A 17,101-nucleotide genomic window follows, 5' to 3' on the forward strand; every position below is an offset into this window, starting at 1 on the left:
AAGTAACCCCGGAGGTCATGGAGTGTCCCACTGCCCCTCCATCTGGAGGCTGTGACCCCTCCCCCAAGGAGGAGGTGCTCGAATGTGTCCAGTGCCCTGCCCATTAGATTAGAGAGGGTTCCCTTCTTTGCTCTCTTGCACTCATTTGTCCGCCTTTTAGCTTTCCTTTTCTGCCCTGACTCTCACAGGGTCGTGTGAATGTGCGATGTAGCAGGAGGAGAGAGGTAAAGTGGAGGAATAGGAGCTGGAGGGGAGGAGTAGAGAAGAAAAGTGGAGAAGGAGGAGGAAGAGAGGGAGTGGGTTGAAGGAGGGAAGGAGGAGGAGAAGGGGAGGAGGAGGAGATGAGACCAAGGAGAAGAGGTGAAGGAGGAGAGGAGGACACAGAAAAGAGAAGAAAGAGGAGAGGAGGAGACGAAGAAGAGGAAGAGGACTAGAAAAGCAAGTAAGGAGGAGGAGCGGGGAGTAGGAGGAGAGGAGAAGAACAGAAGGAGAAGGAGAGGCAGATGTGGAGGAGAGGAGGCGGAGCACAGAGGGGATGAGAAAGAGGAGGAGAAAAGGAGAGGAGAGGGATGAGGGGGGAGGAGGAAGAGAAAAGAACAGGAGAAGGAGAAGAGGAGGAGTAAGAGAAAAGAGGAAAAGGAGAGAAGGAGGGGGGAGGACAGGGAGGAAGGGAGAAGGAGAGAAATAGCAGGAGGAGGGAGGAAAGGGGGAGAGGTGTAGGAGGAAGAGAGGACGAGAGGAGGAGCAGAGGAGGAGGAGAAGGAGAGGAAGAGGAGGAGATTTGGAGGAAGAGGCGAGGTGGAAGAAGAAAGGAGGAGGCGGAGAAGAGGAGAAAGCGGAGAGGAGGAGGCAGAAGAAAGGAGGACTAAGAGGAGAGGACGAGGAGGAAGAAGAGGAGTAGAATAAGAGGAGCAGAGGAAAAGGAGGAGGGAGTGGGGGAGGAGTGGAGAGGAGAGGAGGAGGAATAGAGTTGGAGGAGGTGGAAGAGAAGAGGAGAAGGAGGAGAGGAAGAGAGAAGGAAATGAGAAGGAGAAAAGTAGGAGGAAGAAGAGAGAAAGAGGAGAGAAAGAGGAGAGGATGAGGAGGAGGGGAGGAGAAGGAGAGCAGGAGGTGGGAGGAGGAAGAGAGTAAGAGGAGGAAATGAGGAGGAAGAAAGAAGGACAGGAGGGGGAGAGGAGGAAGAGAGAATTAGGAGGGGAGGAAGAGGGGAGGAGAGGAGGAGAAGGAAACGAGGAGGAGGAGGAGGCTGCACCATCCTTATCAGGTTCCAGTTCTCGGTGCGCCCCATTCTGCAAGACACTCTCCTGTGGTCAGCCCTGGCCTGCAGAGGATTCCCGCGCTGGATCTCTGAGGGATGCTGGCGCCCTCTCTCCAGCACATTCCTGGTGCCCTTGCTGACGCATGTGTCCTCTGGGCCCTCACCTGAAACTTGATCCTCCGGGGTGTCTTCTGGCCTCACCTCTTCTGGCCAGTTCCAGCAAGCTCACTTTGCTTAGCCTTTGAATCCCTTCCTTCACTGTCTGCCGTGACAATTCGGGCCTTTCACCGTCACTCAGGCCTGGACCATCACTGTTGGCCATCCCATGCCATCAACAGGTTTGCCCCATCCGTTCGGCTCCCTACTGGGGCATTCAGTTGTGTTGAGCAGCAGAGTGTCTCCAAGTCCCTTATCTAGCCTTTGTTTTCAGCCCCCACTGGTTGAGCTGCATCCGGATCCCATCCCACAGGGACCCCCCCGGCCACTGCAGGTGCATGCTGATCCTGCAGCTCCTCAAGGGTGTCATCGCTTTCCCCCTTCCCAGACCCAGCACACCCTTCCTGCACGGCGCTGTGCTGCACCTTCACTCTGGTCACGGGTCTGGCAGTCGGCTCACCAATTCCTCCTACTTTCCTGGGACTCGCCGGCTTTTAGCACTGCAATTCACTCAGCAAACTGGGACTGTTGGTCACCCTACCTGGCAGCCAGTGATAAGGTGAGGGCCACTCCTGGGAGGGAGGACACCTGTGGGGAAAATTCTTGTGTTATTTATTTCTCCTTCGGGATAGGGTGCCTGCAGCGCTTCATGGGAGGGGGTGGGCTGATGCTGCGGGCTCAGAAGTTTCAAGGGCATCTGGGGAGACCAGATATTCAGACACCTTCTCCTAGATGTGCCTGTTCCATGTATCAGGGACGCAGGTTTTTCCAACAGGGCTTGTGTCATTGGCATGACAGACCTGCCTTGGCTGAGCGTTCATCTGTCTTTGGAGTTCAGCCACCTTAGCAAGTCCTGGGTTTGTTCTTCAGACTTTGCTGCTCGCCCATTGCCTGGATCGGGGGCTACTTTGTAAACCACCAGGAAGACTCCAGTGTTTCTGCTTAATTTTTAGATGTTTGTTCATTGCTCTTGGCCTCTCATTAATCCCCTGTGGGTCATCCAGGAAACATACTCACCACTGTCTGTTCTCTGAGTTTTCATTTCCAGGCATCCGCCCTGCCTGGATCTCCTCACCTGCCAGGAACTTCCTCTCCACAAGCCGGCCATCCCACCAAAGGTCTGGCAACTAGCCTGCCATCTTGTGCCTGGAGCCGCCTGCGTGCCACCTACCCCCGAAGATGGGAACCTTGTTGCCAGTTGGGCAGATGCAGGGCAATCCTGTACCAAGCCCCCATTTTACCACTTGCTTTCTCAGACCACTCTGGAACCCACTGTCTCAGATTATGTCCTCCAGGAAGCAGACCGTGAGAGGGAGTTGGCAGGGCCAAAGGTTTACTGGGGCTAACTAACACTCAGGAAAGGGATAGGAAGGAAACAGGGCTGGAGAGCAGGTTGAGCCCGACCTGACAGTCTCGAGCAGCCCAATAGGGAGGTGTGGAGCAAGGGTTGCCCACTAGAGGGGCCTGCATTGGGCACGGGTGGTGGGGTCCACATGGTACCTGGCACATAGGCTGTGCAATCCGTGTTAACTGACTGGATGAATTAATGCCCGGAAAAGGCGCCCTGGAGAATGGGTGCCTGCTGAGCACAATAGGGAAGGGCCCAGCATCTGCCTTGGCATAGGCAGAAGTGTGCTGTGCCCTGCAACAGGCCACCCGAGAGCTGCTTTGATCTTGTGTGTGCATTAGACAACTGCCAGGGGCATGAAGGGGATGTGCTTCCAGGGCATTTGCTGGCAGGGCGTCTCGTGATCTCTCGGTATTGGTGTGAGCACAGCCTGGCAGGAGAGGGCAGATCTCAGTGCAAAGTATGTCAAAAAGCAGATGGAAGCCAGGCCCCCTCCTGAAAGAGGCTGCTTGAAGGTAGGTGCACACTCATGTCTTTGTTACTTGTAAGGGGGCATCTTACAAGCAAGAGGAGTTAGGTGAATGTGAAGAGGAAGGAACTGCTCACTCTGGGCAGGGGGCTGGGGGAGGCTTCGTAGAGGAGGGGCTGTTTGAGCTGGGCCTTGAAGGTCGAAAGGGTTTTGTTAGATGGGAAACGGGGGAAGGACAGCCTGAAAGGGTTAGGTACATTCAGGGAGCCCAGAGAAGGTTCGTGGCTGGAGCAGACGCGTTCGTAGAGTGAAGTCATGGGAGAAGAGGCTGGGAAACTAGATTGGGTCCAACTCATAAAGGAACACTGAAGGAGTGTGGGCTGCACGCTGGGTGCAGCAGGTGAGTTTCCTCCCTTGGGTTTCACTGTCAGCATTTTTAAAAGGCAAACTGGTTCTCTTCCTGAGAAGAATTCATTGATTCACTCGTGGCCAGTAAGTCATCTGGGCCAGAGGTTGGTGGGGAGATGATAGGGGTGCAAGTGTCATCTTCAATCACAGCATAACTGCCCTTGCTGTCTTACCTCTCATTTAGATATTTCAATGCTTGCTCAGGTCCCCTGCGTCCTCCTCCCTTCTCCCTTCCCAGCCATACTACTTATGGGGTGACTTTCTCTTTGTAAAATGACCGTTAGTCTTATCAAATTAATCCCAAAGTAATACCATCAATTTCCCCCTAAAATACCAACAAGACCCCTGCTTGAAACTGCTTGTACATTAGGGACAGAGAAGAGTCCATGAGAATCAACATTTTCTGAGGACTCCAACTGTGTGCGGAGAGAGAGTTCCCCTGCTGGTGCCTCCTCTGTAGTAAAGCAAAGGTAACATTCCTGCAAGGCTTTGAAGCTTACAGCGTGCTTGCCCTTAGATTCTTGTGTTGTGTTCTGGGTCAGCAGGAATGCCTCTCCCGGTCCTTTTTCTCATTCTAATGTGACACTGAATTCTTCGCGGGCTCCTGGGACCACATTATCATTCTCTTTGCTTGAGAGATGAGGACACTGAAATTCAGAGAGGGGAAGTGATTTGCCTCAGCTTGTACTGTAAGTGATCAAGGCAGGACTCAACCAGTCTTTTTGACCCTGACTATGGTGATTTGATCTGTACACCAAAGATGTTGGTGGAATGGTGGAATATGGTAACTAGAAGGCCCTTTCTAGCTCAGGACACATTTGATGCTGTGACTGTTTGGGAGTTCAGTCCTGACCAATTTAAGAGGTTGTGTTTCTTAGCTGTCTCTGGCTCCTGGTTTGCCCAGTTTAATTCTGTGCCTGCCCAGCAAAACTTCTCTCTGTCTGTGGTCCAAGAAGCCTGACATCTGTGAACTAGTCCTCCTCCTGTCCACTCAATATCGACAGAATCTCATGGTATGTCCTCCTGGCTCAGCCATGGAATAAAGCCAGCTCTGTTGTTTTTGTCCTTGTGTTGTGCCCCAGCTTAGGAAGAATAACTCTTCAGGCTGCCTCTCCCATGCTAGGTCACATGCAGGTCACACATTCCCAGGTAAATTTTGCACTTTGTTTATCTGGAATTTGTCTTAATTTCCTTGTCCTTGTTTCTGATTGTGTACTCTCTTCCCTTGTGTCTCATTATCTGGGCCTTATGTCTTTTCTCATGGTTTCTCTTCTGTAAGTCTGTAGACCCGATGCAAGTACACAGTGAAGTGAATGAAGTTTAAGATAAAGCTTCAGTGTCTCTTGCTTGAACAGCCCTGGAAGGAGCCCTAGCATTGTGGTCCTACAGTTGTATGGTTTGGAAAATCTACAAAAGATATTTTAACCACAGTTGGTTCAGGGAATCTTTCTTTCCACTATGCTGTCTCTATCCCTCTTGCCTGTGTGTTGGGTAGCAATGCAATGACCATGGTCATATTGAGAATTCAACTGAGGGGACATTAAGTTTAGGATATATTTTTGAGATATCTTTCAGGAGTCCACAAGCAATTCCATATATTTCCCAGTTATTGCCAGCTGCCCTTTATTGGAATAGCTTGCAGGAATACTTCTGCTTACTGTGCTGATGCATCCAGTGTTAGGACAAGAGGGGTGAGGCTGGAGGGTACATTGTAATGTCACTGTGACTTGCAGCACTTGGCATCAGGGGTATGTTGGCAGTGGAGGAGAACCAAGATTCACAATGTACAGCACCAGAAGCTAGTCTGTGGAAAAATCTTCTAGTCATCAATCAGATGTGTAAAATTGTAAGTGAAGGATTCCATTTTCATTGAAAAGCAAAAGTGCTCTCTTGTCAGGCATATACCCAGCATGCAGTGTACGCAATTGTAAATACAAGATACATTTATTTGCACATTTGGAAGGGGGTTTTGTAAAATGGCATTTTTCAGAATTCCTGTGATTGTAGGCCATGGACCTATAGAAGGACTAGAAACATTGAGTAGTATGCAGAAGAGTTTTGCTGGGCAGGTACAGAATTAAACTGCGCAAACCAGGAGCCAGAGACAGTTAAGAAACACAACCTCTTAAATTGGTCAGGACTGAATTCCCAAACAGTCACAGCATCAAATGTGTCCTGAGCTAGAAAGGGCACAGTCACAGTTCCTGTGACTGCTACCCTTAGAAAGACCTGCTTGGAAGTTACGCTCCCTGCTGGCATGTGGAAACTTGACTCTCAGAATTTCCCTAGTCAACAGTTAACTGATAAGATGGCTCACTTTGCCTTGACTGTTGATACAAAAAACGTAGTTGATGCTGAATACCTGCTTTCCTTCTGGGAGTCTGGAATTTTGGTGCATGCTAGGCAGAGGATGTCTCTGTTACCAAACCCCAGTGTAAAGTGTGGGCAATGAGTCTGGGCTTCTCTGGCCAGAAACATCACATGTGCCACTGCATATTTGTTGCCGAGAGAAGCACGTGCTCTGTGTGGCCCCTCATGGGAGGGAGAGAGCATAAGGAAGTCTGTGCATGGGCTCCTCCAAACTTTGCCTGTGTCTTTTCTGCTTGTGATCTGACTGTGTGCCGTAACTACATTGCCGTAATAAATCTTAGTTGTGATTATAACTATATGCTGAATCCTGTGTTTCCAACTATAACAAACAAGAAAAGCAGGAATAACATACTACAGAAGTGCATGAGGCAGTTAAGTACTAAAGATAAGTAGGTATTTATGTTATTTTTTTCTAAATTTTCAGATGTTTCTAACATTCGTCAACGTTTTCAAATGTGTGTTCTTTTGTTTTTTTTTTCTCATTTTAAATATTTGCTTTTGTTCCCAATTTTATACTGGTAATTTTGCATTCTTATACTTAAAGAAGGCCCCAAATGTTACAAGCTTCAAGCCCCACAAAACCTGGATCTGTCTCTGTCTTGGATCCAAGACTTGCTCCCTCATGTCGGTTTTCCTATTGTCACTTCATATTACACAGATGGGGAAATTAAAGCCAAGAGAGGGGAAGCTAACCTTACTTGGCAAAACTGGGACAGGATCCAGTTCTTCCAATTCCCAGTTTAATGAATGCTCTTTCCCACTATTCTGTAAAGTTTTTTGATAACTTGTCTGTAAATATCGGTCATGGTACATTGTCCACTGGGTGGCACTCAAGAGATTGAAATTCGAGTTCCTTCTCTTTGAGTAGATAGGTAATCTTGAACAGATTTTCCCAGTTTGTAAAATAAAGGGGCTGGATTTAATGCTCTTTACAGACCTTTCTGTCTCAGATATTCCCTGAGTTTTTCATTCTAGAAATGCTGGAATCATATATTTGTAATTGAAACTAGTAATCTTCTTGTTCTTGAGTCTTCTTCATCTCTAAAATGGACATAAAATACATACGTCTCGTGGTTGTTGTGAAGCCCCTGGCACTGTTCATGGTAGAGCAGGTGATCAAAAGTTGCTTGCATCCTTCTGTCCAATTGGGAACAAAAGCTTTCATGTATAATTCTCACTCCTCTCCCTTGGAATCAGACAATCTTATCAGAAAACCTGAAGATTTTTTTCAATCAATTTAGAAGTTTATTTTGCCAAGGCTAAGGACATGCCTGTGACACTGCCTAAGGAGGTCCTGGTGACATGCCCAAGGTGGTCAGGCCACAGTTTGGTTTTTAGGGAGATATAAGACATCAACTGATATATGTGAGATGTACATTGGTTTGGTCTGGAAAAGCAGGACAAATGGAAGTTGGAGGACTTCCAGGTCATAGGCAGGTTCAGAAATTTTCTGACTGGTATTAATAATTGGTTGAGTTATTATCTAAAGACCTGGAATCATTAGAAGGGAATGTCTGGTTTACGATAAGGAGTTGTGGAGACCACAGTTTTATCATGCAGATGAAACCTCCAGGTAGCAGGCTTCAGAGAGAATAGATTGTAAATGTTTCTTATTAGACTTAAAGAGTCTATTCTATCAGTCTTAAGGACTGTGTTCATGTTGATGGTAATGAGGCATGTCCAACTCCCCCTTCCTCATCATGTCCTGAACTAGTTTTTCAGGTTAACTTTGGAATGCCCTTGGCCAAGAGGAGGGGTCCATTCAGATGGTTGGGGAGCTTAGAATTTTATTTTTGGTTTACATTCTTTCCTTCTGGCCAGGATTTGCCAGAGGCAACATCAATGGACAAACTTTTATTTTGTCCCATAGCATTGTGGAGGTGGTTTAGCTGCCTGCCCCAGGTCCATCCTGTCCCTTGGTAGGACCTCTATGGCCAAGAGACTTACAGCCAAAAGACTTATAGACAGTTTAAATGTTCTAGGCCAGACAGGAATGGACGTGGACAGGCATTTATTACTCCTTAACAATTTTGAAGTAATGTAAAAGCCAACAAACAGAAAGTAAAAGGTGAGGTTACAAAATTGGCTTATCTATCTTTAACTTCTATGCGTTGAGCTACTGTAATCTTGGTTTTAGTTACAGACTTACAGCAATTGGCTATATAAGCAAACCTAAATTTTAAAAAGAAAAGAAAATGAAGCATACATTTAAAAGTTTTTAAACTTTTTTTTTTGAAACAGAGTTTCACTTTGTCACTCAGGCTGGAGTGCAGTGATATGATCATAGCTTTCTGCAGCCTTGACCTCCTGGGCTCAAGTGATCCTCCCACCTCCGCCTCCTTAGTAGCTAGGACCACAGGCATGCACCAGCACACCCAGCAAATTAAAAAATTTTTTTTTTAAAGATGAGGTCTCACTGTGTTGCCCAGGCTGGTCTGAAATTCCTGGCCTCAAGCAATCCTCCTGCCTCAGCCTCCCAAAGTGCTGAGATTACAGGCATGAGCTACCATGCCTGGCCTAAAACATTTTTAATGGAAGTATAATTTGCAAACAGGAAACATGCCCAAATATTAAGTGAATGCATTGATGAACATTCACAACTTAACAAGATAGCCAGCACTTAAATCACAAAATAGAACACCGCTGGGACCTCTTTGTAATACCCTCCAAGTCACTACTTCTGCCCAAAGGTAATCGCTATTTTGTAACATTTTTTATTACTTTATATAAATGGGATCATACACTATGTAATCTTATTACTGTCTGGATTTTTATATTAAATATTGCTTGTGAGACTCATCCATGTTGTCATGTGAACAATACTTTATTCTCATTGCCATACACTATTCCATTTTTATCAGTATATCATGATTTATTTACCCATTCTGCTATTTGTACATACTGGAATTGTTCCCAGGTTTTTGTAATACAAACAAAGCTGCTATGAACATGCTTGGATTTACTTTCTTTGGTGAATATGTATTACTGTTATGTATATGTCTAGAGGTAAAATTGATGATTTATGGGATATGCATATGTTTAATTTTAGCAGATATTGAAAAACAGATTTCTAAAGCGGCTGTAGCAATTTATATTACCACCAGCAATGTGTGAGTTCCATTTGCTCTCCATCCTTGACAGCACATGTTGTCACGTAGGTGGGTATGCAGGGGGATCCTTTTTTGGCATGTTTACTTATTTTTTTACACAGTGCAAACTGGTGTGGTGTACCGTTTTATGGCTTTTGCCTAATGCCATCACTACAGTTAAGTTACCAAACGATTCCATCACCTCAGAAATTGCTTTGTACCGCCTCTTAGCATTCAACCCCTTCTCCATTCTCAACCCTGGCAGCCACTGATCTAATTTCCATTCCCATAGTTTTCCAGATTATCAAAGAAACAGAATGATATGGTTGTAACCTTTTGAATGTAGCTTCTTTCAGGTAGCAAAATGCTTTTGAGGTTTAACTATGTTGTTGTGTTTTCAGTAGTTCATTCCTTTGTGTGTGTGTAATAGTCTCGCTCTCTTGCCCAGGCTGGAGTGCAGTGGTATGATCTCAGCCCACTGCAACCCCTGCCTCCCAAGTTCAAGGGATTCTCATGCCTCAACCTCCCAAGTAGCTGGAACTACAGGCGTGCACCACTGCACCTGGCTAATTTTTATATTTTTAGTAGAGACAAGGTTTTGCCATGTTGACCAGGCTAGTCTCGAACTCCTGGCCTCAAGTGATCCACCTGCCTCTGCCTCCCAAAGTGCTGGGATGACAGGCGTGAGCCGCTGCACCCAGTCAAGGAGTTCATTGCTTTTTATTGCTGGGTCATATTCCATTGTATAGATGTATCACATTTTGTTTATGAGTCCTATAGTTGAGGGATATTTGGTTTGTTTCCATTTTTTCTCTATTATGGATACATTGTTAAAAACATTTGTGTACAGGGTTTGTATGAACATAGTTTTTATTTCTTTTGAGTAGATAGGAGTGGGATTTCTGGGTTACTTGATAAATTGCTGGGTTATAGTTCTTTTTGAGAACTTGTCAAACTTTTTGCAGAGTGGCTGTACCATTTTGCATTCCCACTAGCAGGGCTTGAGAGTTCCCAGTTGTTCCACATTCTTGCTAGCACCTGGTACTGCTAGTTTTTCTGTGTATGTTTTTGTTTTGTTTTGCCACTCTAAGGTGTATAGTGGTATCTCTTTCTGGTTATAATTTGCATTTCTCTAATGATTATTAATGTTGAACATCTTTTAACATGCTTATTTGCCATCCATCTAACTTCTGTGGTCAATTTTCTGTTTATATTCTCGTCCATTCAAAATATTGGGTTGCTTGTTTTCTTATGGTTAATTTTAAAAGCTTTATTTGGAAATAATTATAGATTTTAAGGAAGTTGCAAAGAATTGTATTCTCTTCACTCACCCTTCCCCAATGTTAACATCTTGCCTAACTATGGTACAATATTAATTTCAGAAAATTGACATTGGTGCAATCCACAGAGCTTATTCAGATTTTACCAGTTATACATATACTTGTGTGTGTGTGTTTCTATACAGTTTTATCACATGTATAGTTTTGTGTAGCTTCCACGACAATCAACATACAGAACTGTGCCGTCACCACAACGTTCCTCTCATATTACCTCTCCACAGCCTCACCCACTTCCTACTCTACATCCCTTACCCTTATCAACCACTATTTGGTTTACCATCTGTATAATGTTGTTATTCCAAGGATGTTATATACGTGGAAGCATACTATATAGTACGTTTCCTTTTCATATTTGCTTTTTTCCCACTCAGCATAATTCCTGGAGGTTCCTTCAAGTTGTGACATGTATCAATAGTTCATTCCTTTTTATTGCTGGATACTATTTCATAGTATGGATGTACTATAATTTAAGCATTGTCAATTTTGGTAGTTTCCACTTTGAGCTATTCCAAATAAAGTTTCTGTGAACATTCATATACAAGTTTCTACATTAACATAAGTTTTCACTTCTCTGGGGTGAATGCCCAAGAGTGCCATTGCTGGGTCATTTGGTAAATCTGTTTTTTTTTTTTTGAGATGGAGTCTTGTTCTGTCGCCAGGCTGGAGTACTGTGGTGCGTTCTCAGCTCACTGCAACCTCCAACTCCCTGGTTCAAGCGATTCTCCTGCCTCAGCCTCCTGAGTAGCTGGGATTACAGGCATGCGCCACCATGCCCAGCTAATTTTTGTATTTTTAGTAGTGACAGGGTTTCACCATGTTGGCCAGGATGGTCTTGAACTCCTGACCTCATAATCTGCCTGCCTCGGCCTCCTAAAGTGCTGGGATTACAGGCGTGAGCCACTGTGCCTGGCCAATCCATTTTTAGTGTTTAAAGAAACTGCAAACCACCATGGCACATGTATACCTGTATAACTAACCTGCACATTCTGCACATGTACCCCAGAACTTAAAGTATAATAAATAATAATACTAATAATTTTTTTTTAAAAACTGCCAAACTATTTTCCAGAGTGATTGTGCAATTTTACATTTTGACCAGCGATGTCAGTGATCCATTTGCTCCACATCTTCATTAGCATTTGGTGTTGTCACAGTGTTTTATTTTAGCCACTTTGATAGGTTTCTAGCAATATCTCATTGTGGTTTTAATTTGCATTTTCTTGAGGGCTAATGATATTGAACATCTTTTCATGTGCTTATTTGGCATCCGTGTATCCTTTTCAGTTAAATGTCTTTTGCCTCTTTTCTAATTGGATTTTTTTTTTAATGTTGAGTTTTGAGAGTTCTTTATATATTCCAGATATAAGTCCTTTGTGGGATATATAATTTGCAAATGTTTCTCTCAGTCTGTAATTTGTTTTTTTTCATCTCCTTGAAAGAGTTTTTCACAGAGCAAAGTTTTTAAATTTGATGAGGTATAATTTTCAATTTTTACTTTTATGGGTCATGCTTTTGATACCAAGTGTAAGAACTGTTCACCTAATCTTATGTCTGAAGATTTTCTCTTGTGTTTTTTTGAAAAGTTTTACATTTTTACGTTTCACACTGTGTTCCATTTTGAGTTAAAGTTTGAAGTTTAAGTCAAGGTTCATTTTTCTTTTTCTTTCTTCCTCCCGCCCCATGTACATCCAGTTGCTTCAACACTACTTGTTGAAAAAGCTCTGCCTCTTCCTTTGAATTGGTTTTGCACCTTTGTCAAAAATCAATTGGGCATCTTTGTGTGGATCTATTTCTGTCTCTGATATTCTTTTTCTCTTTTAAGAGTCAGGGTCTCACTCCATGCGCAGGCTGGAGTGCAGTGATGCAATCATGGCTCACTCCTGGGCTTAAGCAATTCTCCTGCCTCAGCCTTCTGAGTAGCTGGGACTACAGGTGTTCGCCACCATATGCAGCTTTTTTATTATTATTATTATTTGTAGAGACAGAGTCTCACTCTGTTGCCCAGGCTAGTCTCAAACTCCTGGCCTCAAGTGATCCTTCCACCTTGGCCTCCCAAAGTATATGTTTGCTATTCTGTTCTATTGTTCTATGTGTCTATACCTCCTTCAGTACCATACTGTGTGGATCATTATTACTGTTGAATTTTGAGGGTTTTTTTTTTTTATTCTGGATACAAGTCCTTCTTCAGATTTATGATTTGCAAATATTCTTTTCCAGTCTGTGGTAAGTCTTTTTATTCTCTTAAGAGTGCCCTTTACAAATATCTTTCTTTTATTAATTTCCAATATCGCCTGATAACATACTTTTTTTTTTTTTTTTTTAGACACAGTCTCACTCTGTCACCCAGGCTGGAGTGCAGTGATGTGATCTTGGCTCACTGCAACCTCTGTCTCCCAGGGTCAAGCGATTCTCATGCCTCAGCCTCCCAAGTAGCTGGAATCACAGGCATGCACCAGCATGCCCAGCTAATTTTTGTATTTTTAGTGGAGACAGGGTTTCTCCGTGTTGGCCAGGCTGGTCTCGAACTCCTGACCTCAAGCAATCTGCCCGCCTTGGCCTCCCAAAATGCTGGGATTACAGACGTGAGCTACTACGCCCAGCTCCTGAGAATATACTTTTAATGATTTCAGTTCTTTTACATTTGTTGAGTTTTTTTTATGGCCCACAGCATGGTTGATCTCTATGAACATTCCATGTGCTGCTGAAAAACATGCATTAGATGTAGTTTTAAAAATGTGTATCAGTTAAGTCAAGGTGAATAGTAGTGCTGTTTAAGTAATTTATGTCATCACTAATTTTCTGCCTACATTTTCTTTCAGTTACTAAGAGAGAAGTGTTAAAGTTTCCCATTATAATTGTGTATTTGTCATTTTATTTTTTCAGTAATGTCACAGTTTGTCTAATGTATTTTTAAGCTCTGTTAAGTACATGCACGTTTATAATTTTTATATCTAATTGGAGAATTGACCTCTTTATTATTGTGTAATATCTCAATTTCTGACAATATTCTTTGTTCTGAAGTTTACTTTGTCTGATATTACTATAGCTACTTCTGCGTAATATTTTACTTCTAGTAATATTTTAGATCAGATAATTTATTTCTTTTTAGCACTCTTGATTTGTTTGTGAAGATTTATGTTTCCATCTAATATATTCCTTCGGTATAAAAAAACCTCTTCAAGATTTCTTGTAGTGTAGGAATACTGGCTAGGATTTCCATCACTATTTTTGTTTTCCTGAGAAAGTCCTTATTTCTCCCTCATTTTAAAAATCAGCCTTATGGTGATAAAATTTACATACCATAAATTCACCCTTTTAAGTATACAATTCAGTAACTTTCAGTGAATTTACAGTTATGTAACCACTAACATAATCTACTCTTAAAACATTGCCATCATCTCTGAAGATCCTTCATGCCAATTTGTAGTCAGTCATCTTCCTATCCCCAATCCTGGCAACCACTAATTTACTTTTTGTTATTGTAGATTTCCTGTCTTTGGAATTTCCTATAAATAGAATCATACAATATCTAGTCTTTTGTATCTGGCTTCTTTCACTTAGCATAATGTTTTTGAGGCTCATCAGTGTTGTAGCATATATCAGTATTTTGTTCCTTTGTTTTGCTGGCTAGTATTTCATTGTATGGATGTATCATATTTTGTTTATCTGTTTAATAGTTGATAAACATTTGGATTGTTTTCACTTTTTGGCTGTTGTGAATAATTCAGTCATGAGCATAGTTACAAGTCTTTGTGTGGACATAGGTTTTCATTTTATTTATTGCCTAGGTGTTGAATTGCTGGTTCACGTGGGAAATTTATATTTAGCATTTGAAAGAATTAATGGCCAAACTGTTTTCCACAGTGGCTCCATCAGTTAATATTCACACCAGCAATGTCATCTTCTTTATTTTTTATTTTATTATTATTATTATTTCAATTGTTTTTTGGGGAACAGGTGGTATTTGGTTACATGGAAAAGTTCTTTCATGGTGATTTCTGAAATTTTGGTGCACCCATCATATGAGCAGTGTACACTGTACCCAATGTGTAGTCTTTTATCCCTCACCCCCCTCCCACCCTTACCCATGAGTCCTGAGTCCATTATATCATTCTTAAGCCTTTGTGTCCTCATAGCTTAGCTCCCACTTATAAGTGAGAACATATGTTTGGTTTTTCATTCCTGAGTTACTCACTTAGAATAATGGTCTCCAACTCCATGCAGGTTGCTGAAAATGCCATTATTTCATTCCTTTTTATGGCCAAATCATATTCCATGGTATATGTGGGAGATAGATAGATATATATGTATATATCTATTTATCTATCTCACATTTTCTTTATTCACTCGTTAGTTGATGGGCATTTAGGCTGGTTCCATATTTTTGCAGTTGCAAATTGTGCTGCTGTGAACATGCATGTACAAGTGTCTTTTTCATATAATGACTTCTTTACCTCTGGGTAGATACCCAGTAGTGATTGCTGGATCAAATGGTAGATCTACTTTTAGTGCTTTAAGGAGTCTCCATACTGTTTTCTGTAGTGGTTATAGTAGTTTAAATTCCCACCAGCAGTGTAAAAGTGTTCCCTTTTCACCACATCCACACCAACATCTATTATTTTTTAATTTTTAAATTATGGCCATTCTTGCAGGAATCGTGTGTGGTTTTGCCTGGCTTATGATCTGGGGAACTTGCAGCCTCCTGTTAGTATGTCTAGTTAGCTCTGAGAAGTGGCTTGGTTTAATCTAGACCTCCTTCTCTAAACATGTAGAAATTCCTAGGGAAAATGAAGTGTTGTTCTATCACTCCAAGGTTTCTTTGGGGTCTTTTAAGGGATAGGTTCCTCTTCTGAAAGCTCAAAGTCACCTGTGATTCTGGGTAAGAGCAGGAGTAGGTTAACCTAAGCAGTTGCTCAGTAGGTTTATGCCTTTAATCCCAGCACTTTGGGAGGTCAAGGCAGGCACTCCTGATCACTTGAGGTCAGGAGTTCGCGACCAGCCTGGCCAACATGATGAAACCCCCATCTCTACTAAAAATATAAAAAATATAAAAATATAAAAATATAAAAATTAGCCGGACGTGGTGGCAGTTGCCTGTAATCCCAGCTACTCGGGAGGCTGAGGCAGGAGAATCGCTTGAACTCGGGAGGTGGAGGTTACAGTGAGCCAAGATTGAGCCACTGCACTCCAGCCTGGGCAACAGAGTGAGACTCTGTCTCAAAAGAAAAAAAAAAAACAAAAAGCACAAAGGACTGTTCAATACTTTCACATTAGCTAAGAACTAATTTATGCTAACTTCTTTTTTATATGCAAAAGATAGTCATAGGATCTTAATAAGTTGTGTAATCATGTTATTTGAGATTGTATACTATATGTAGCTTATGTCACATTAGTTATTTTCACCTAAGGATACCTTAACATTAGGCCTACAGAAAATTTGTTCTCTGCAAAAGGCTACAACAAGTGATCTCTAGAGGTGTTTTCTGACTCTCAAATCTCTAACTCTTGGATTCTGCCTCATCCAGAAAGGTTTGGGTTACCAAAGCAAAGTACCGTAAAGTGGATTACTTGAAAACAACAGAAATTTATTTCTCATAGTTTTGGAGGCTGGAAGTCTTAGATCTGGGTGCTAGTATGAGTTCTGGTGAGGACCCTCTTTGGGGTTGCAGATGGCCATCTTCTTGCTGTGTTCTCACACAGAAGAAAGAGAGTGAGCTAGCTCTCTGGCCTCTTTTTATAAGGGTACTTATCTCATTTATGATGGTCCCACCCTCATGATCTAATCACCTTCCAAAGGACCCTTTTCCTAATACCATCACCCTAGGGGTCAGGATTTCAACATATAAATTTTGCGGGGACACATTCAGTCCATAACAGATTCTTCCCTGTTATTATTTTAGAATGACATGGACTCTTTCCCAATCCATTTGGGTTAGGATTCTTATCCAGCCTGGAGGCAGAGCAGTACCCTGTATGGCCTATCACATTCCCTTTGGCCTGGGTCTCTGCTTACTTGTAGAACTCTTATAATTATTGTCTAATGCTGGGATTCTCCAGAGTGCTGCTTGGAGAAATTTAGCCTCTTAGAGACAGTTGCAATGAAAGAATTCTATCAAAAAGAATTCACTGAATTGTGATCACAAACAAAATAACTTTGTGGGGATAAAATGTACTCCAACAAGGGAGGCTTATGTTTGTTTTTCAGCCTCTCCTCCCAGTGCTGCACTTCTAATCTCTCTGCAGAAAGAAACATTTCAACAGAGAACCCAGTGGAAAGTATGACATTATCTTCTCAGAGTCCTGAACTCCCATCCCTACCTCAGAAGAGACTCCTCTGTTCACAGAAGCTAAAGGCAGTTCCTTCCCAATGGCAACTATGTTTGGATGTTGGATCTACGCTTTCTCAAGTACTGTGATCTTCAAATGTAAGTTTAGTAACATAAATATCTTTTTGCAGCCTGAAAGAATTTTATGTCTCTGTGTTATCAGGTAATGTTACAGTATCTCATATTTTGCTGGTAACATTTAGAATGTTAATCTAATAAGGAGATTTTAGAGTTATAGTTAAATTTCTTTATCTGGGTTAGATGGGAATACTTTACTCTGGGGAAAGCAAAGTTCTTTCTATAAGCTTGGGTTCTCATAATATATAGACTGGGAAAC

At 42.5% G+C, this 17,101-nt stretch overlaps 1 protein-coding gene across 12 annotated transcripts in view; it reads left to right on the forward strand.

Annotated features, from left to right (window-relative positions):
- Positions 1-17,101, forward strand: part of LOC129053094 (uncharacterized) — a 67,340-nt gene that overhangs the window by 4,982 nt on the left and 45,257 nt on the right. For 3 of the 12 annotated variants that reach the window (XM_054545175.1, XM_054545177.1, XM_054545180.1), the window contains exon 1: positions 10-16,863. In XM_054545175.1, coding sequence (XP_054401150.1) covers positions 1,584-2,261 — 678 coding nt within the window. In that variant the 5' untranslated portion in view covers positions 10-1,583 and the 3' untranslated portion in view covers positions 2,262-16,863. Of the gene's footprint in view, positions 1-9; positions 16,864-17,101 lie in introns of those variants that run through there. The other 9 variants (XM_054545185.1, XM_054545184.2, XM_054545176.1 and 6 more) reach the window with 8 other exon arrangements.

Source organism: Pongo abelii, chromosome X (genome assembly GCF_028885655.2).
Source record: "Pongo abelii isolate AG06213 chromosome X, NHGRI_mPonAbe1-v2.0_pri, whole genome shotgun sequence".
In the NCBI taxonomy this organism is placed as follows: Eukaryota; Metazoa; Chordata; class Mammalia; order Primates; family Hominidae; genus Pongo; species Pongo abelii.